The following is a 23,072-nucleotide window of genomic DNA, read 5'->3' as shown; positions in this document are numbered from 1 at the left end:
AGCCGTCTATCACGTGACCAGTCCAACGGGTCAGTTGCCTGATGAAGTCTGGTGGTTCCAGACGCAACATCGCATTAGTTGCAAAAAGTAAGTTCCAGTATTAGATTTAATTCCAAAACTCTGTCAAACAGATGTTCATTAACCAGTAGTCTGTATTCTGATAGAAACAATATATGTTAATTAAAAAGATATTGCCATTCGCTAATTAATAATAGTGAATATAGCCCAATTTGGGTTGTTACTAACCACACCCAATGAATGGCAATCTTTAATATTATCACAGTGTATTCATATTCATGCTGTCGTATGGTTCAAACGGTATTAAATGTCAGCTCGATTAAGTTTGCAACAGATTCATTAGTGTAATTAAGCAGTTGTTGTTACCATGGAGTCGGTAGCGATAGCAGATGAGAGGAGAATGAAAATAATATCGAAAACTGACAAGGCATTATTAGGCTCCTATATAGATGTGTCGTTGATCCACTCAATTACATGAACTAATTAATAATTACAAACAGTCATATCAGTACAGTAATTGTCTTTGGTGGAGATATAATTATTAGTAAATTTGTCATTTTTTAATCAAATACGTTTTGCATTCATTTCACGTTAAATACCTCCCAAACGTTCCATCATTGTTCAATGTATTTTCTATGGCATGTTTTGTAAAAGCGTGTCCTCTAGAACATGAAATTTATGGGTTCATAATTTTGTCTATAAAATAATGATTATGAGCGTGCCATATGCGTTTCAATTAAATGGATGAACAAATCTTTTATCTATATAATATTACGCATCGTCTGTCTATCAAACACATTTAAGTTAAAACTGTCGCTTTTATCATACATATCAAATGTAAAATCTCTTATGTATTATCTCTGAAATAGATTGTATATTATATTCATTTTTTAAATAATAACTGTGGTTCAAAAACAAGTTTCCCCAATTAAAAAGGTTCATATCTCAAATTTGAAAAGTCTGCTTCAAATTGTTTTCACATATTCGTAAAGAACATGTTCTTAAGAGTATTTTGTGAAAAAACTATTCAAAAATGTTTTAATTTAAAAACGTGACGCTAGTTTTAAATCGAAGGGTCAAATTTAACTTTGTCCATGCGAAGGCCTACTGGCTGTCGCGTCACATCACTTGCAATAATAGTGAGTTCGAAGAGAATGAGAACTACTCAGACACATTTGTTCAGCAATTTTATATAACACAATCAAATAAATCAAATGTCAAGCTACGATAATTCGCCATGATATGCAGCTTTCATGCTGCAAAGATATAAAAACAATTCTCTTCAAATATGCGCAAAGCAATTGTAACCGCAGACCTCATTTGTTGTCATTACGAAATGTTATCTACAAGAAAGTTTGAAGTTATTGCACTTATCGCGTTTGTTCGGCAAATTGTTGCGCCGAGAACTGACTCTGGGGTTAGCTGCAAGTTCCCTTTGAACCGCTGCAATATTTGCAGCAGTTCTTGGACGTCCGCTTCGTGCTTTGCACCTATTCATCACACTTCCGAAGTTGTGAAAGTGGTTCGTATGTAGAGTTTATATGGTAGGTTTCGGCGGGACTCTTACGTTCGGGAAACGAATCCGAAATTGACGCTGCACTTCCCGAAAGCTTTCTGTTCTTAAAGCCATATTATAACATTTCTGTAAAAATAGGTTAATATTTATTTTCCATAAAATGTTAGCTTTTACTGTCAAATATGTCTCCTTTTAATTTTGAACCGAACGAGTGAGGTAAAGCAAAGAAAACTGGAATTTACTACTAGCGCCAATGCATGTTACTCCCGCGGATGTAATACGGTACGATCCTCTGATGTGTATGTGTGTATGAGTCCCGCACGCCGTGTACGGATTGTGTTATGTGTTATGAACATCGCATACGTGTTCGACTAATATTTCCATCGTAATAATAAAACGCCGGTTCCATCGTTTTATTCTAAATCTCGGATTTTGACAAAACTACAGCACCTAAAGTCTTGATTTTTGCAGAGTATCTTTGTTTACTAAAGTACATTACAAAATTGTAAAAACCAGAATTTAAAAATTTGTTGAGGGCGTTCTCCCCAGCAAATGTTATAATATGGCTTTAAGTATACCTCTGACATAAAAGTCCTCTCTTGTGTTGTGAGTTGTCTTATCTTGACACCTTGCAAACCTATATAGAAATAAGCCACGCAGTCACAAAATGCACGAAGGCCTATTTAAAATCCAAAAATTGCGCCAGGTGAAACCTTTGTAATTGTATAATTGTTGGTCAATGACTGGAGTGAAGTTCGAATACATGACAAGTAAATGGGGATTAAATCGATTGTATTTCGTTCATGCATGTAAAACAATTATCACTTTTCAAAGACAATGTACATGTATGCCACGCATATGTATGCCTTACTCTTAGCAATCGGACACATCCCATTGAATTACGTGTGGACAAAGTGATTTTTGACCCTCGGACGTAAAACTAGCACCATTTTGTTATTTAGCTTCTTTTGCATTCATTTTTTCATCACATACTTTTAGAAAGATGTACATTTAGAATATGTAACAATATCATGAATAGCTCTTCTATAATTCGAGCAACCACCCTCTGAAATTGGGTAAAGTTGTTTTTGGACCACACTGTATGTAGAAAAATTGCTGTGCTTGACATTTGCAGCATAAGGTATTGATCATGAGATCTAGATGTAAACTGTACTCAAAAAGAAACTTATAATTTTTTACAAAGTCATATCTTAAAATCATGTCCATGAAAATGAACAAAAATTGTACACGGGATTACTTCAATACTCTACTCTAATCATTGGTCAGTAACCAAACAGTTGTCCAACTGACTCAACAGCAAAATGCACTGACGTGAAACAGCTTCCTGGACCATATGCAGAACCCAATAATTAACACCCAACACAAGAAATCTGTGGGTAAGTGGAATATTGTGGAACAAGACCTGTTTCTTGAAGAAAGTGTGTGAAAAGCATAAACAGCCCGTTCCACACTATTCCACTTACTTTTTGGAAATTATCACCTGTTAAAGGATCTTGTATGCATTCTCATAGATTTCTTTTGCTGGGTGCCAAATATTCGCCTGTGATTGTGGTCCAGGAAGCTGTTCTGTGTCAATGCATTTTGCTGTTGTGTCAGTTGGACAACTGCTTGGTTACTGACATGAAGTATTGAAGTAATCATGTGTGTAATTTTGGCTCATTTTTATGGACAGGATTTTAAGATATGAGCTTGTGAAAAATTATGAGTTTCTTTTTGAGTCCAGTTTATATAGGTTTAGTGATGGTCATATGATAGAATTCAAGAAGCATCCATATCAGTCAGTATGTGCCAAGTTGACACGGTCCACTGTGATATTGGTCAATTTAAGCATCTAATTTGTCATTTTGTAGTACGCTGCCAGCTTAATCTCACCTCTAGAGACGTTACATTGAGAGAATGTTATCAAATTATATGCTTCAAATGACAAGGATTTTATGACCTTAAAGCTTGGAATTTCTGATATCAGTGATTTTTGATGTAATTTTGATTGATTTCATATAGGGAAACCAGATCAAGTTGTTTACTCCCGATTCCAGAATAATACAGCACTCGGTTTTTTGTTTTTAATTTAATTTTATTTTTTTGGATTAGAAAAATATTATCCTGTTTTACAAAATGAAATGAATGTTAATCCTTTAATTAGAACTAATAGGCAATTAAAGTCAAATTTTGACATTTGGAAAATATGGAATTAAATTTTGGAAATTTGGAAAACTTTACACCTGGTCTAACTATGGAGATTCGTTTTGGTTTGCATATTTACCTTATTCTATGATATTGTATACCCTGTTAAAGGGCAAATACATGTAGCTAGGATGAAAAGAAAATGTTAATGGGATCCCTCCCTAAGTCTCAAAACGCTCATTCCAGATCCCTTAAGGGATCTAGAATGAGCGTTTATGGCGTTTCGACAGTATTTTTTGTGAGACGTATCGAATTGCATTCTGAATACGAAGAATGTCTTTCTGATATCAAATAATTTTCATTTTTGAAATTACGATATAATACAAATTTTATGACAAATTATTAAAATTTGATATTTTTCAAATTTTTGATATATAACAGTCCTCGAAATAAATTTTATAAATCTAATGATATATTCTTAAAGTGTATGTAGCTGGGAGGAAAAGCCGACGATCAATTGAAAATTTTGACCTTTCATATTGAAGATATGGATTTTTTACACAAAAAGACCTAAATTTTTTTTGGTGTTTTGGGAAAAAAAATCCATATCTTCAATACGAAAGGTCAAAATTTTCAATTGATCGTCGGCTTTTCATCCCACCTACATATTACTTTTAAGTATAAATCATCAGATTTATAAAGTTTACTTCAAGTACTGTTAAATATCAAAATATCAATTTTAATGATTTGCCATAAAATGTGTATTACATTGCGAATTTCAAAAATCAAAATTATTTGATATCAGTAGGACATTCTTCGTATTCAGAATGCAATTCTAATGCAAATGCAAATCTAATGTTCCACAATAAATATTGTCCAAACGTTCATACCCCTTCCCTTAAGTGAGCCATTATATTTATGCAAGATATTTTGCATTCAATAACTTTATTGTCATTAATCATCTAATTATATAAACTCTTTATGACCATTTTACTGTTGAACACTTTAATTTTAACATGTTTAATAAACATCAGTATAAATAATTTTAAGCTCAACGGAATGCATTCATCATGATTAAATAATAATAATATATATTTGATCAAAATTCGACTATGGCATAGTCTATGTTTCATATGACAAAACAGGATAATATTTTTTTTAATCCAAAAATATTATTGCTGTATTTTTCTGGAATCGGGAGTGCAACGACGAACGCCTTGCAACTTATGTTACTTTGTCAACAACATTCGTCATATGTTTGCGTTGCTAAAATAAAAACCGTAAATTTAGTTTCACCCCTGTGCTTCCATGTTTAGTCTAACCAACCTCATTACAATATTATTATCATTGTTTTTGATTTCTTTACAGCTACTGTTGACGAAATCACCGTGTTCGCAGATTTCAGCGTAAGGTATGGCAGTAATGGTGCGCAGTTGAATGTGAATGTTACGTGGACAGAACCACAGACTTCATCAGGTATGCATCTATAAACATGATCTACCAACAAGTAATTACCCACCTTTATGAATGACCATTATTTTTTTTAAAACAAAGTTGATTGTATGCCAAATGTGGAATATGCATTCGAAGCAGAACTTGTTTCTGCGCATTATAACACCTCATTTGCTGCAATGGTTCCAATATTGATGTCGCAGCGTACATTTAAATAAAAGTAACCCAAGATTTGAAAGTTGCAGTAAAATCCTATTGCCTCGTATCCACTGAATACAAGGCAATAGGATTTACTGCAACTTTCAAATCTTGGGTTAATTTCATAAAAATGTACGCTGTGGCATCAATATTGGGACCATTGCAACAAATGATGTGTCATAATTCGCAGAAATAAATTATGCTTCGAATGCATATTCCACATTTTGGCAAACAATCAACCGTTTGGGAAAATGGTGATTCATTAAGTGGGGGTAATTACTTTTTGGTAAATGTTTATATAAAACTGTCAACATGTCCATGTTTTGCTTATTGTCTCGCCCATACCTAAGAAATCATCCCTAGGTTAAAGCTTGTTTTAATTACATTCCTTTTATTGCCAAAGTGCTATTTTTGTGACAACAATGTGTAAAATTCAGCAAAAAACAACTAGTCTGCAGGACTACTCCTAAGAGTAGAATGTCCTGTCTGAATGTAACATGTCCTTGGTTTTGATGTATAGGTGATCGGGCGTTGTCTTAGTGTGTAGTATCAGAAGTTTTCCCGAGCAAAATTCCAAGGTGGGCAAAAGTGCAACAACGTAGACACGGTAGAACTGACCCGCTAAAAGTGATTTTTTAATGATAAAAAGGCCCAAAATAAGGATAAGTGTAGGCTAAAATATGCAAAACGGGAAAATCAAAAATTTTAGTAAATTTTGTCCGGTATTTCGGCAGTCGGTACACCACTATAAGTGGCAACATGTCAGGGCGCCCGTCTGACGGGCTGTAAATATCCACCCGATGACGTACTGCCGGCGCTATTTTACACATTTAATTCTGCGTGAACATTGAAAGTTACTGAACATCCATGAATTAATATAAATGCAGTCGGCATATCGTTAAGAGCATAGCACGGAAACAACGCTGTTTGATGTTCAAGGGGATCGTTTTCGTGATTTGTATTTTAGGGATGCTTTCGACACGATCAACTACAACACGCTCTTTCACAGACTGGAAACAGTCTTGGTATGTATAGGGCATATACCTGGTGTTAATAGCTCAACTGATTACGACTGTTGGAACTCATATTTCTTGACACTCTGCAGCTAGCATTAACATTAGAATGTTGAATGTAATGTCACGATCCGTTAGTGTTATTCTATTTGATATGTAAGGACATCCTACGCCATTCACCTCTTTGAAGTATGGCGGGCACAACAGGAGAGGGCGTACTTCCCTGATCTTTTGTATGCTCCTCAGCTGACAAAATATTACCCAAATCAAAGTACGCCCTCTCCTTTTGTGCCCGCCATATTTCAAAAAGGCTTATTTTGTTGATGTCCTCGATAAGGCTCTCGACCGAGCAAAAGATTATGGCAATTTGCTTGAAAGGTGTTTTTTTAAGTTTACAAGATATATCCTTTGATTATTTTCGAAATTAATAACATCAATTTTCACATCCAATCTATTTTTGCTCTAATTTGACAATAAATAAATAAGTAGTTTGAGTCACAACCATACATCATGTACATTCTGACTCTAAAAATAAAACAACCGCATTTCGCATTTAGGTTTTCTAGCCATGTCTAGTCTACCATTAATGTGTTTCCATTAAGGAGTTTTGTTTTGCATTGTAATCCGGAGGCATTATCTTGAATAATACAAACCTTTATACTATAGTAGTGCACTTTAATTTGAAGTCCATCAATCAATTTGCATTATATCATATGTGAAGGTATTTTAAAAACCAGAATGTATGACATAAAGGTGTGCTTTAGGTAAACTGTAACAATTTACGTGTCTCGTGTTTTGATATGCTCCACGCAAGTAGATTATTTATCAATATCCATCTTATGCTACTTAATACAGTTCCGTATAACAACACCTTTAGGTTGTATAGACGTACTGCTACGAGCAATTTGGATGTTAGCAGAGTCAATATCGATACTTTTAAAACAATAATAGTTCATTATTGGCTCCGTCATGAATCTTAATTAGTAAAAGACAATTGGTTTGTGATGGTATTACATTGTGCATTGTCAAGGCTTGATGTTTGACAATTTGGACATTTCCGTTCGTTCGGTACCGCACTTGTTCGACACAATAGATCCTAACCCTACTGCCCTAATCCTAATGAAGATGACAAGACTTCGTATGTTCGATACTGCACAACACGATAGATCCTAACCCTACTGCCCTCACCCTAATGAAGGTGACAAGACTTAGTATGTTCGATACTGCACAACACGATAGATCCTAACCCTACTGCCCTAATCCTTATGAAGATGACAAGACTTAGTATAGACCAGGTTAAAACTGAGCTAAGTACCACTTGGAGAACAAGAAACTCTCATATGGTTTATCTGGACCAGTTTTGCATGGGGAACAAGAATTTGTTGAGTAAAAAGCCTGTAACCTGAGAACTTTTCCGTGAGGGCGCTTTTTTCAAAATGGCCGCCAAAATCCAATATATATGGTTAAATTAGTCACTTTAGGGCATATTTAACCAGATTTTGGATTTGGATTGATAGCTATAATGTACTACTAAGTCAGGTTATTAATATGAAGGTAACAGGAGGTCACAGCCGAGGGCGCTTTTTTTCAAAATGGTCGCCAAAATCAATGAAAAGCATACATATTGTTAAATTAGTCACTTAAGTTGTATACTTCATCAGATTTTGGATGTTGTTATTGATAGCGGTAAGGCATTACTAGGTCAGGTTATTACGAAGGTAATAGGATGTCACAGGCGAGGGTGCTTTATTCAAAATGGCTGACAAAGTTGAAGGAAAGTATGATCTCAACAAAAAAGCGTCAGGAAATGTTACTTAAGTAGAAGTACTTTTTGTAATTATAATGAAGTACTTCAGGGTGGTAAAGGTAGATTCTGATTTAAAATGGCGGCGATGATGACTACCAGAATTGCCTTTATGTATTAAAGAAGACCCTAAAAGCAACTTGTAAACTAGAATGATGCAAAAGTGTTGTTCCGTTTGTGCATGGCTTCACTGATTCTGATTATCTCAGGATCACTCAAATCGCTATTTTCTGAAAAATCTTCACAGTCATTCTCTATATGAAGCGACAGTGCCTGCTTACATGGTGGTAGTGAGGATATATCTGCAATACTTTTCTGTTCTTCTTCTTTTCTTCTTCCACGGTAAGTGTAACATCAAATGCATGATGACAGGCACACTTCAAGTTGCGCATGTACAAATGATCAGGAACGCAACTTCAAAAACAGCAGTGCAAAATATGTACAGTGCGATGTGCGATAAAAAGCAGCTCTCGGTGGAGGAATATTAGTGCTGCGGATCCCCAATGCAGACTTGACAGCATTGAGGGACGGCGAGATGGCTGGATCTGTCTGAAGAAGGTTCCAGTCCTTGGCTGTTCTCTGGAAGAAAGAGTGCATGTAGACCTGAGTGTTGCAGTGCTGAAGCTGGAATTTGGAATCATGGCCTCTGGTGTTTGTCACAGATTTGGTAAGGTACTGAATAGCCACAAGGTTATATCTGACGCGATACATCATCATCAGTACCCGGCTCTGTTGCCGTCTGGCTTGTAGAGATTGCCACTGGAGGTATTGTAAAATAGCAGACACGTTGCTTCTCCTGTCATAGTCACTGGTGACATAGCGAGCACACCTGTGCTGGATTTGATCAAGTCTCTTTATGTTCTTTTTGGGTATGGGGATCCCAGACAGGTGCTGCATATTCAACTATATACCTGACATAAGTGGTGTATGGCTCTTTGATCTTGCGTGTGCAGTGACTGAAATTACGATTGAGAAATGCACGGATGGAGTTGGCTTTCTTAATGATGCATGTGGGTGTGGGTGTTGAAACCGAGGTTGGAGTCAATGTGGACACCCAGATACCTGGTAGAATCAACTTCCTCAAGTGTGTGGCCATGAATAGAGTATGAGCTCTGGAGGGCATTTCTCCTATTTGTGATATGGATGGCTTGACATTTTGATGCATGGAATTTCATCATACACTGTTGCTCCCACTCCTGCATATTATCCAAGTCTTTTACTTGCAGCTGCAGACTGTCCTCACGTGATGTAATTCTTTTATACAAGATGCAGTCATCTGCAAAGAGTCGAACCGAGGAGTTCTTGATGCAAGCTAGTAGCTCATTAATAATAAATATGACAAACAACAACGGCCCCGGCTGCCTTGGGGTACACCAGAACTCACTTCCACTTCAGTGCTGAACTGGCCATCAACCACTACTTGTTGGGTTCTATTTGTGAGAAAGTCCGAAATCCACTCCAATGTTGTTATTCTGATACCATAATGCTCGGCTTTCATCAGCAAACGATGATGGGACACCTTATCAAATGCTTTTTCAAAATCAAGCAAGATGAGGTCTGTCTGCCCTCTTTCGCCCAAGCTTCTGGCAAGATCATCAATGGTGACAATTAGTTGGGTAAGATAAAAAGATTGCAGATATATCCCCCAATACTACCACCATGTAAGCAGGCGCTGGCGCTTCATATCCTTAGCGCAAATTCCATTGCAAGCGAGTGGAGAGCAGCAGATGTCACTGTATACGATGGTGGAAACATTGTTGACAATGGGTGGAACGAAAACATGGAACCTAAATAGGTTGAAACGATAATACCCGAGGACGTCCAAGAATTATTGGTAGAGAATAACTGTGAATTTGCTTTTAGAAAATGGCGATTTGAGTGATCCTGAGGATTAAAACAAAGAGAAATACATCATTGAAACCATGCACAAATGGACAATTTATAACACTGTAAGCAACACTTTCATGACTTTTGCGACATTCTAGTTTACAAGTTGCTTTTGGGGTCTTCTTTAATACATAACGACAATTCTGGTAGTCGTCATTGCCGCCATTTTAAATCAGAATCTACTTTTACCACCCTGAAGTACTTCATTATAAGTTCAAAAAGTCAAAGACAACTATTACTTTTGACGCTTTTTCGTTGATATCATACTTTCCTTCAATTTTGTCGGCCATTTTGAAAACAAAAGCACCCTCGCCTGTGACATCCTATTACCTTATTATTAATAATCTGACCTAGTAATGCCTTACCGCTATCAATAACAACATCCAAAATCTGATGAAGTATACCACTTAAGTGACTAATTTAACAATATATAATGCTTTTCATTGATTTTGGCGGCCATTTTGAAAAAAGCAGCCTCGGCTGTGACCTCCTGTTACCTTCATATTAATAACTTGACTTAGTAATACATTATTGCTATCAATAAAAATCCAAAATCTGGTTAAATATGCCCCTGAAGTGACTAATTTAACCATATATATGTTTTTCATCAATTTTGGCGGCCATTTTGAAAAAAGCGAACTCAGCGGTGACCTCCTGGTACTTTCATATTAATAACCTGACTTAGTAGTACATTATTGCTATTAATAAAAATCCAAAATCTGGTTAAATATGCTCCAAAGCGACTAATTTAACCATATATATTGGATTTTGGCGGCCATTTTGAAAAAAGCGCCCTCACGGAAAAGTTCTCAGGTTACAGGCTTTTTACCCAACAAATTCTTGTTCCCCATGCAAAACTGGTCCAGATAAACCATATGAGAATTTCTTGTTCTCCAAGTGGTACTTAGCTCAGTTTTAACCTGGTCTAGTATGTTCGATACTGCACAACACGATAGATCCTAACCCTACTGCCCTAACCCTAATGAAGGTGACAAGACTTAGTATGCTCGATACTGCACAACACGATAGATCCTAACCCTACTGCCCTAATCCTAATGAAGGTGACAAGACTTAGTATGTTCGATACTGCACAACACGATAGATCCTAACCCTACTGCCCTAACCCTAATGCAGGTGACAAGACTTAGTATGTTCGATACTGCACAACACGATAGATCCTAACCCTACTGCCCTAACCCTAATGAAGGTGACAAGACTTAGTATGTTCGATACTGCACAACACGATAGATCCTAACCCTACTGCCCTAACCCTAATGAAGGTGACAAGACTTAGTATGCTCGATACTGCACAACACGATAGATCCTAACCCTACTGCCCTCACCCTAATGAAGGTGACAAGACTTAGTATGTTCGATACTGCACAACACGATAGACCCTAACCCTACTGCCCTCACCCTAATGAAGGTGACAAGACTTAGTATGTTCGATACTGCACAACACGATAGATCCTAACCCTACTGCCCTAACCCTAATAAAGGTGACAAGAGTTAGTATGTTCGATACTGCACAACACGATAGATCCTAACCCTACTGCCCTCACCCTAATGAAGGTGACAAGACTTAGTATGTTCGATACTGCACAACACGATAGACCCTAACCCTACTGCCCTCACCCTAATGAAGGTGACAAGACTTAGTATGTTCGATACTGCACAACACGATATATCCTAACCCTACTGCCCTCATCCTAATGAAGGTGAGAAGACTTAGTATGTTCTATACTGCACAACACGATAGATCCTAACCCTACTGCCCTAACAAAAGTGACAAGACTTAGTATGTTCGATACTGCACAACACGATAGATCCTAACCCGACTGCCCTAACCCTAATGAAGGTGACAAGACTTAGTATGTTCGATACTGCACAACACGATAGATCCTAACCCTACTGCCCTAACCCTAATGAAGGTGACAAGACTTAGTATGCTCGATACTGCACAACACGATAGATCCTAACCCTACTGCCCTAACCCTAATGAAGGTGACAAGACTTAGTATGTTCGATACTGCACAACACGATAGATCCTAACCCTACTGCCTTAACCCTAATGAAGGTGAGACTTAGTATGCTCGATACTGCACAACACGATAGATCATAACCCTACTGCCCTCACCCTAATGAAGGTGACAAGACTTAGTATGTTCGATACTGCACAACACGATAGATCCTAACCCTACTGCCCTATCCCTAATGAAGGTGACAAGACTTAGTATGTTCGATACTGCACAACACGATAGATCATAACCCTTCTGCCCTAACCCTAATGAAGGTGACAATACTTAGTATGTTCGATACTGCACAACACGATAGATCCTAACCCTACTGCCTTAACCCTAATGAAGGTGAGACTTATTATGCTCGATACTACACAACACGATAGATCCTAACCCTACTGCCCTACCCTAATGAAGGTGAGACTTAGTATGCTCGATACTACACAACACGATAGATCATAACCCTTCTGCCCTAAACAAGACTTAGTATGCTCGATACTACATAACACAATAGATCCCAACCCTACTGCCTTAACCCTTATGAAGGTGAGACTTAGTATGCTCGATACTACACAACACGATAGATCCCAACCCTACTACCCTTACCCTAATGAAGGTGACAAGACTTAGTATGTTCGATACTGCACAACACGATAGATCCTAACTCTACTGCCCTAACCCTAATGAAGGTGACAAGACTTAGTATGTTCCATACTGCACTTGTTCAACACGGCAGATACCAAAGCCATTTGTAGACAGAAGAGCTCACGCTCCATCCAGTTCATGTTTGGAATAGGCTACCAGATGAAGTACTCGGGGGGACATATCTGACAACGGCGCACCATCCTTTAAGAGCAGAGTGCTTCACTCTTTTATTCCTAAGCTGCTGTGAACCACTGATTGGCCCATATGGTTGTCTTTTATAGTGCCTAGGTGCCTATATAAGTTCTTGACCCCTGTCACTCCTCACGGGCTATTGTTCATATACTGCTTCACAACCCTTGTGGATTTCATGTACGAAGTGTTATGTTTGTGGCAACTTGTATTAAGAAGGTTATTTCGAATACCAAAATGCAGCTGAAGTGATCCAGCACCCACACATTTAAGCCTGGCCCATGATAGACTGTTTACTTTTAAAGATGATGGTCAATTTATGCCGAAACATGTCTGTTCTTAACGAACATCCAAGCAGTGGGCGTTTCGTAAGCTCTAGGAAATTGTGTGGATTACTCAAACGAGTGCAGAGGATCAAACGAATGCTAATAGGCACTGATCTTTGCATTTTGATCAAGACACAGGTACTCGTCCCATCATAATAACCAGCAATTATTTGTTCTCTACTCAGTGTTTAATGGCTATGGTGTATGTTTCCAAGAAGGGACTTACAACAACCAACCTCCTGGTATTGCATGCAACAGAGTTGGACAAGAATGTGATTATCAAACTACAGTAAGTATCAGCATAGAAAAAGATATTTTCCATTTTCCTCACATGCATTTTCCGCCTTTGTTGAACAACTTTGAATACAAGTTGGCACATTCTGTTTGAGACCCGCTACATTCACAAGACGTGGAAAAAAGGAGATTGTTTCCAATGTAGTGCCATTGTAATGAGGAATAAATTAGCTGTCCATTGAGATGCAACACGATATGAACATGTCACAAATAATCTGAGATATAGATGCTTGAAAAAATTTCCCAATTTTTTTTGGAGGAGTTTATGAGAAGCAAAATGAGCTCACCGGGACCATACAACATGTACAATAGTCAATACTGTGTACAAAAAATCATGGGATTTAACCCACTTAGGACACAAGGCTATGGGATATGTTCACAGGATCTTTACTTTGCTTTTATCCACCATTTGCTGCTCTTCATATCGTCGTGCTCCTATCCAGGACCAGTCGGATAGCTTGGCTATGTTGAGGTCCTGCCGAGTGAATACTTTGCTGACCTCAATAGCGCATAAATACCGTCAGTAACATAATCTTAATGACGATCGGGAGACTAAGATCGCAGGATTAATTTGTGTCGAGTAAAATTCAAGTAGCTTTGCTCTAAACATGCTAAAGCCGACCTTAAATTTTCCATCCGATAGAAAGAAAAACGAAAACATGCCATATCCCATCTGACTGTCGTAGCTAGTGTCTTCACTTCAAGGTTCGCTATGCAAGCAGTTCAGTGGTCGTGGGATTGTTGGAGACTTTTGTAGCTCGCTTCGTTCGCGAGTCGTGCCCTCCGGCAAGCAATAGTGATCCTACTTGGTGAGATGCGGCTTTTGAGGCTTACTCTACTTGCTCAGATTTATTTAACTCGGGGTTACTGGACCTTCTATAGTGAGGGCTCTGATCAAGAGCTAAATTAAAGCTATCATTTGTAATAGTTTTTTTAAAATTCTGGCGCAGATTTTAAGTGGGTCACAGATTGTACCATCCCGTAATTTACACTTGCAGAGGGAGTTTTAATATTAACAATGTTTTATGGTATAAACATGAGATAGCATAATCAAATTGGCCTGTATATAACTGATGATACTTTGGTATTGTAGTTTACATGGTTAAACTAAATATTTTGTATACATGTGTAGACAATCTCTGATTGACAGTTTAAGACAATAACTGGATCTGGCGCAAAATAAAAAGAGGATCGCGTGAAAAGAGTTATTTGAGCGAAATCTGGCATACGAAATAATGAACTTTACAATAGCATTTCATATAATTATTTTTCACTCGTCAATACGCGTATTAATGATTGCTCATATTTTGTTTTTGTCTACAGAGGATATCAGCCTTTAGCTTCGAAGATGTGTCATTTGGGAAGTCTTTCTACTTTATCGTAAGTTAATAAAACTGATGATAAATAATGAATAAATATGCTGGCCGGGATGCGTATCTAACTTTTCAACCATAATGGACCCCCGCAATACGCTAAACCAAAATCCTAAAACCATTTCGAGAACTTTCTGTACCATAAGAAGCAATTTTATAATTGAACATGGATCTACGAAAGATTGGGGGCATTTTGATTAGGTTTGTCGCTAGAGCCATGAACTGGTAGCTAATGAAGATCTCTTAAGAGTGGGCTTACATGATCGGACTTGGGCTTACGATATATCAGCTTGGCACATTTATTCTGTAATTTCTGTAGTCTGGAGAGATCTTTCTGTGTTATTCCATTGAGCAAAATGTTACTGTAATCCAGACGTGAGAGAATGAGGGTTCTGGCAGTATTGTGACAAGTATAATGGACGAATTCTGTTGATGTTTCTAATGAGCCCCTCATTGACTGATTTTCAAAATTGGGTGATGTGAGCAGACATACACGTTTGGCGATCAAAAACAACCCCAAGGTTACGAACAGAAGTCGATGGGAAAATCTCCACACCATCAAGAATAAGGCTTGCATTGGCAATGTTTTTAAAATGATGATTTATAAGATTTGGTTGAATTTGTGTGCACAGTTTATTCAGTTTATGCGCACAGGTTACTAATCTCTACGAATAGTTTACTAATCTATGCGCTCAGTTTAGCTTACTAATCTGTTGTTGCCCACAGTTACTAGTATGTCCGCATATAAGTAAGCTGTGCACACAGTTACTAATCTGTGCAGTTTACAAATCTGCACACAGTTTACTAATCTGTGCACATACCTGACTAACCTGTGCACTTTCAGGCTTTTGTATTCGTCGTATTCGTCAGACCAATTAGTTCTTATTTTAAGTTCTAAGCCGTTTTCGAGCCGTTACTTTTTTGTTACTAATTCTTGTTAATTAAAGGGGCTTTGAGAAGATTCTCGGGAAAATCAAACAAGAAAATTTCGCTTTATTTTGCCAGATTGAATACACAGGAAGCATACTGAGCAGTAATATGCAGCGGACAAAGATATGTGGGCCTTTTTGTACTTTTTAGCCCATTGTTGACACTTTTGTCAAATAATTCGCCCTTAGAAGGTTCCTACCCCTTTGCTTCCCTGCTACGCCACTGGTACATGGACAATCATTGGTAACATGTTTTACCTCTCAACAAATGGAGAAATTTTTGTGTTTCTAGGCCTAGTCTAACTACTCACAACATCTGAAAGTCCTCGACTCTGTTAGTATTTCCCAAATAATATCTCTTCAATGTATAAAACGTCACAATCAAATAGAAAATGTTGTCTTAACATTTATAAGACTAGTCCTGCAAAAACAGTTACCAGACTCATTGTGTTTACTTTAGGCCAAACAAATGTTTGGCCTCGTTCGACCGATCCAAAAACATTGAAAATCTACTGACCTTTTTTCCCTTGAACTAATTTTTCCCATTTTCATAGTAAAAATGGTGTATTTGTGTGTTATGTTAAATCAACAAATTTATGTAAAATAAATCACTTACTCTCAGACGAAGACTTCACCATTTTTAAAATAGTGGTATTCCATAAGTAAAGTGCATGTCTTATGTCTTACATTGTCTGGTACAATTTGGATGCCAAGCTTTGGCTGGTTTACTATTCAAAGTCTGTCTTCTGAATTCACCAGACTATGAGGAATGTTCAAACTATAAAATTTGCCAAAATGATTCATAAGTTGTGTAGCTTTGTGTGTGTATAATACTTTGCTCTTTTGGTTTTCTTTAAAAAAAGGTCGGTCAATCGAATTTTTTTAAAACCAATTAGTTAGGCCCAACATACATTTTTTGTTGGCCTCACAATAAGCTTTAAGAAATGTCAAGACACACTTCGTTTGATCATGGACTGTAGAAATAACAGTGACGTCGTATGGTTACATATGCTTATAAAATACTATCGGTTTATCCATCTTGTAATTGCATAGACGGAAGTCGCGACGACAGCTAGGAAGTCCTAGGTACATAGGACATGATGCGGTCAGATTACATTACTTGCATATATTAGTAGCAGATACTAGTACTAAGTAGGTCTGACGTAAACGTGGTTATATCTTACATCCTAAATATAAAACGAAAAAACAACCCATGAGGTCGCATGTCACAAATAGGTCACCCAAAAATGGAGGAGCCGTAACATGAAAATGCTTTCTTCACATTTCAAGTTTGGTTTATTCTATATAAAAGTATAATAGTCAATTGGACAACTACTTTGAGATTTATACTTCAATATGTAAGAGCCGGGGGGGGGGGGGGGGGTCGGCCGGGGGGGGTGAGCCGGGGCGGGTGAGCCCCATAGGGTTGTACACAAAATTGTGAAAATATGGCAAACATCAAACCTTTGTACAAAGTACAAATAGCATGGACCACAAATTGCACATATATCATCATGGATTGTAGATCTACCTCATACTAGATCAACTATAACAAAAGAAGTAACTAATTAATTGCCTAATTAAATGCTAATTAAGACAGTTTTCCCAATAATGTTACTGTACAAAGTGTGCACGTAATGCTCCAACATTTCTAAATGCCCTATCTCTTGCCTGAATCACCCTGCTTATTCAAAAGTACACATATTTTTAAGGAAATTTGATGAGGAATTCAATTATGCTGTTAGTTTTAGTGCCAGACATGGAGGAAAACAGTTTTGATTGATAATGTCATAAAAATTGTAAATTTTTAAAACAATTTTTGACCACCCTGTATGTTTAACGCAAGTCTTTTTCTTCCTAATTTGTTTGAAGGGCCCATGCAATGTCTTTCTGAATCCATATTTATTTTGAGCTACATAGCTTTCAGAAAAGGAAAATATGGGGTTTACCATGACAAGAAAAATGCTAATTTTGTTGATGTTCCACAAAAATCAAACGAGAAATGTTAGCTTTATTTTGATAGATTGAACACACAGGAAGCATACTAAGCAGTAATACAGCGGACAAAGATCATGAAAACCTGTGGGCCTTTTTGTACTTTTTAGCCCATCATTGTTGACAATTTTGTCAAATATTTCCCCTTTGAAAGTTTCCTATCCCTTTGCTTCCCTGCTACGCCACTGGTACATGGACAAACATTGGTAACATGTTAAACTGAACTTTGAACAAAACTGAAGGAGCAATGTTTGTGTTTCTAGTCTTACTCACAACATCTGAATGTCCTCGACTGAGTTTGATGACTCTGTTAGTATTTCCCAAATAATATCTCTTCAATGTATAAAACGTCACAATCAAATAGAAAATGTTGTCTTAACATTTATAAGACTATACTGCAAACCAGTTTCTAGATCAAGCACTATTCTTGTAGTCGATTTTGTAATGGCGTTGTCAGCGCGTAAACACCTATTTATAAACGCATTATGTCAAAATACCAGACTCATTGTGTTTACTTTTAGGCCAAACAAATGTTTGGCCTCATTCGACTCGACCACAAAATTTGAAAATCAACTGACCGTTTTTTCTTGAACTAATTTTTCCATTTTCATAGTGAAAATGGTGTATTTGTGTGTTATTTTAACCTTAAATCAACAAATTTATGTAAAAAAAATCATTTACTCTCAGACGAAGACTTCACATTTCAATATAGTGGTATTCCATCAAAACCTTAAAGTGCATGCATGTCTTACATTGTCTGGTACAATTTGGATGCCAAGCTTTGGCGGGATACTATTCAACATCTGTCTTCCGAATTCACCAGACTATGAGGAATGTTCAAACTATAAAATTTGCCAAAATGATTCTCTACTTTAAAAAGATTAAAAAGATGTTATTAAAACATACGTTGTGTAGCTTTGTGTGTGTATAATACATTGCTCTTTTGGTTTTCTTAAAAAAAGGTCGGTCGATCGAATACATTTTTCCAAACCAATTAGTTAGGCCCAACATTTTTGGTTGGCCTTACAATAAATCATTAAAACATAACAAATCAGCTTTATGAAAAATATCAAAACACACTTAATTTGACAATGACGTCGTATGATTACATTTTGCTTATAAAATACTATCGGTTTATCTTGTTATTACAAAGACGGAAGTCGTGACGACAGCTAAGGAGTCCTAGGTACATAGGACATGATACGGTTAGATTACATTACTTGCACATATTAGTAGCAGATACTAGTACTAAGTAGGTCTGACGTAAACGTGGTTATATCTTTCAAGCCTCAATATAAAACGAATAAAAATCCATGCAGGTAATATTTTGATATAATCTTCAGTTTTTGGAAATCAACTTGATATAATGCTAGAAACTTACAATGGCAAAATTTATTTTATACCGGAAAGCCTGAATTATGATGAGGGTATCCGATTATCATTTATCATTGCCACTTTTTTGCTGAGTATCTTATGTCAATGACGTATTACTTTAAATAATTCTGCCAATCATAATGCTTTTGCAATAAAGCTTGCCAATTTTGTTACTCTTCTTATTTTTTGTTTTGTTTTTTGGCATGGGCATTAATCTTTAGGTTCTCGGTATATGCAATTCTTATCTTATGTCGCAAACAACAATTTCCATTTTTGTTATACCTATCGTGATCTATAATCTATAAACCTAAGGTTCAAAATATTCCTACGTATTAATTAGGTGAATGGAAAACATGTAATATTACACCTGAATTTACATTGTACCTGACTCACGTTCGTGGATTAGTACCTGAATACTGGAAATAGAGCACTATTCTGCAGTCGATTTTGTAATTTTAGCCGCTCTCGTCCATATATCGTCTCCCACGGGGCGACATAATTGATTTTGACGTAAAACAAACGTTGTTTTACTTAAAATAACGATGAGACAATAGATACACGACAGCGGCTAAAACAAATACCTTTATAGTTCTCTAATTCTTGTTTTTCTGTGGATTTCAGGATATTTGAGGCATATCTTTAAAGCCTCTCACAAACTCATACAAAAGATAAAAGATATTCACATAATCTTTCCGGCACTTTTGATATTTTCATATTTTTGGAATGTAGTTTGACATACGCTAATGATACCAATGCATTATTTCTTCCGTGAAACCGTGAATGATAACGGGGAAACCCGACCAGCCTGTTTACCAACTTTTTGCTGAGTATCTTGTGTCAACGATGTACTAATTTAAACAAAAATTCTGGAAATCATAATGCTTTGCCATTAAAATGTGACACTTTTCGTCACTTTTCTGATCACCTTTGTCAAGTTCATCGTTATACTTATATCGTGATTTGTTATATGTCTGACTTGAAATTCAAGATACCTGTTAATTATATTGAACATGCTGAAAACATGAAATACATGCATTGCGCACCACTTTACCGGGCGATTTATATTGCATCTGTGGCGCTCGTAAAGTCTGCATCATAAAGGGAAGATGTTAGTAGGAATATTGTTGGATTTTCTCAAGAGGAGATCCTCAATCATGTCAATTGCTCTTAAGATCATGATTTTGACACTGTTGTAATGTAATACCCTTCGCAGAACAAGACCTACGGGACTGTATTTGTGACAAAATCTGAGACAAACTCTAGTATTTAAACAATATGGTGAGACGTTATCCCGCCTCTAATCTTTGTGGTTTCTTCACTTTAAATTGTAGGTACGTTTAGCGCAGTGGAACAATGATGGTACATACGCATATTTAGCACCAAGAGAAATCGGAGTCAGTGTTGACACACCAGGTATGTTTCGATTTAAATATGGTCATTGTCTTAATAATATGGCAAAAATGATTATATTTGGGCCAAAAAACCAAACAAATTGGACAATGTCTTCGTCAAACGATCGAATGTAAGGAAAGGTAATAAAACATAATGGAAAGGTTTTACTACAAAACGATTCTCTTATCAATTAACGCAACTATGCACAGTTTCCACCTCGATACACCTGAGCACACACTTTCGTCCAAGAGCTTCCAAGCAAGTAGTAAATTGTCTCCACACAGTCTTTGTTTACACTACACGGTTGAGTGCATAGCATCATAAGAACTGTGTGAGCTTCTAGCTGGTGACTACTGGAAAATAGGGATCTGTTATTGGTTTTTTGTCAAAACCTCAAGTGTTCCCTTTATCCAATCAAGAATGTTTTTATGTCGAACGAAAGCTAACACTTCCCCCTAAAACATTTAAGATTTTAAAGAATTTTACAAAGTAGATAATAATGATACCAAAGTTGCAACATAACGTTTTCTCCACGTTGAAATAACTGCTACCAAAGCCATTTGTAGTCAGGGGAGCTACCCGCCCCAGCTTGTCCATGCCTTACCATGCTCTCACAATACCAGTTTCTAGAACCACATCTACTGGCAGGACATTCATCCACACTACAGTTCACGTTTGGTACCAGATGGAGTAGTCGGAGACGTAACTGACAATGGCGCACAGAGTGTGCACAAGTATCTTATTTCTTGTGTCTGATGCTTTACTGTACCTCTTCATTCTTGTTGTCCCCAAGCTGCTGTGAACCGGTGATTGGCTCATGTGGTTGTCTTTATTATTAAGATATTATTTTCTTCAACTAAAGAATGTTATTTTCCCTGCCTTTGCTACTCGAGGTTTTCATACATACAGAACTGTATCGTCGGATACTTCATGTTTGGCTATTATAACATGTATAATGTCCGAATCAAATATGGCTAGATGGTTTATACATTTTGAATTTTGGAAATTTATCTTTTCGTTCTTGTTAAATATTTTTCAAAAAAACCTCATTTTCAATCATCATTGATCATAGCGCATGATTGTCATGACTGTTCTATTATAGTTTATGTTTGATCTGTGGAATGGATTAAAACAATGGGAGTGTGGCCGAGCGGTTTAGGCGTTGGACTGTGAATCCAAGGGTTCGGTTGGCTCTTTGTGTCCTTGAGCAAGGCACTTCACTCTACATGCTTAGTGCTTCGGAGGGCACTTTAAGCCGCGTCGGTCCCGTGTACATGTATTTCTGACATTAATGCTGTGTGCACGTTAAAGAACGTCACAGGCTATTCGATAAGAGCAGGGGATCATCCCGGTACTGTTGACTGTACTTCAAAATCACACTCATCTACTCTAGGTTCCAGAGTAAAAAATAAGTACAACTTGTCTGTACCCCGGGGTCTGTACACAGTAACACAGTGTGATTTTTCAAAAACTGTTATAATTCAAGAACGGAGGGTCACTTGTCAAAGTATGTCATAGCTGATGTTGTATTTGTCAACCAACATCAAATATTTTTATAGCATATATTTTTAAAATACTTAAATGAAAATATCCAAAATTAAATTTTCCTGCGATATAGTTCCTTCAGCATGTTAAAGGACACGTGGAAGGCGAAATACCAACAATTAATTTGTCGGCAGTTTACATTTATAACGATTCAGACTAAGAAATTATATTTTTAAATTTTAAATTTTTTTTATTGATTCAATTACAGAGTGCTCAGAAATTGTCAACGATGATTCCTCTTGCTATCAACAAGGTACGTTATTTAATTGCCTCAATGTATAAATTAATATTGTTTGATGTTTTTTTTACTTCAAAAAGGGACAGTACGCATACACCTACTTGTACTTTTGATAATTGAAGTATCAAGTATTTGTTGACACGGCGTATTCTTTGAAAACAGACAAATCAAATTTGCACAAGTTGACTCGCATTAAAATTGGCCAAATGAATCGGGTGCGAAAAAAGTATTATTTGTTTTTGGTTCCTGTTTTGTTTGTTTTTGTTTGTTGGTTTATCGTTTAAGTAATGGTTAAGTGTTTTAACACTTAACCACCTAAAACCATAATATGTTTGATCTTTAAAAATTACAGAAAACGTTTAATTACGAAAGAAATTTACACGCCACACATCGTCACCATCAGGCCAATAATTACATTTGTACAGACGGAATCACGCGGAAATGTAAACGCACCATCAAGCGATGGATTACAAATAAACTGAATTAATAAAACAAAATAAACTTCTGGAGATATCTTAACCCCCTTTCATTTAATCAAGAGTCATAATCCTATTGACCAGGATAATTGAAGCTTGCACTCTCTCATTGTGTCTATAGAATTGTCAGCCACAGACAGCATCACACAGTTTAATTCATGCAATACATATACAAGAACTTATGATTTGAAAAGACCGCCACTTTACGATAATTTTATTCATAGCATGTTACAGTGTTAAAGTAT

General features: G+C 36.7%; 1 protein-coding gene across 1 annotated transcript in view; it reads left to right on the top strand.

Moving 5' to 3' along the window:
- Positions 1-22,395, top strand: part of LOC140158406 (uncharacterized) — a 47,760-nt gene extending 25,365 nt beyond the window's left edge. The window contains exons 2-6 of the mRNA XM_072181498.1: positions 5,048-5,155; positions 13,397-13,500; positions 14,829-14,885; positions 20,508-20,589; positions 22,322-22,395. Of these exons, the coding sequence (XP_072037599.1) occupies positions 5,048-5,155; positions 13,397-13,500; positions 14,829-14,885; positions 20,508-20,589; positions 22,322-22,395 (425 nt within the window). The remainder of the gene's footprint in view (positions 1-5,047; positions 5,156-13,396; positions 13,501-14,828; positions 14,886-20,507; positions 20,590-22,321) is intronic.
- Positions 22,396-23,072: the final 677 nt, after the last annotated feature.

The sequence above is a fragment of the Amphiura filiformis genome, chromosome 8 (genome assembly GCF_039555335.1).
Source record: "Amphiura filiformis chromosome 8, Afil_fr2py, whole genome shotgun sequence".
NCBI classification, from domain to species: Eukaryota; Metazoa; Echinodermata; class Ophiuroidea; order Amphilepidida; family Amphiuridae; genus Amphiura; species Amphiura filiformis.
Note: the sequence above shows the minus strand (reverse complement) of the source record. Positions and strands in the feature narration are given on the sequence as shown.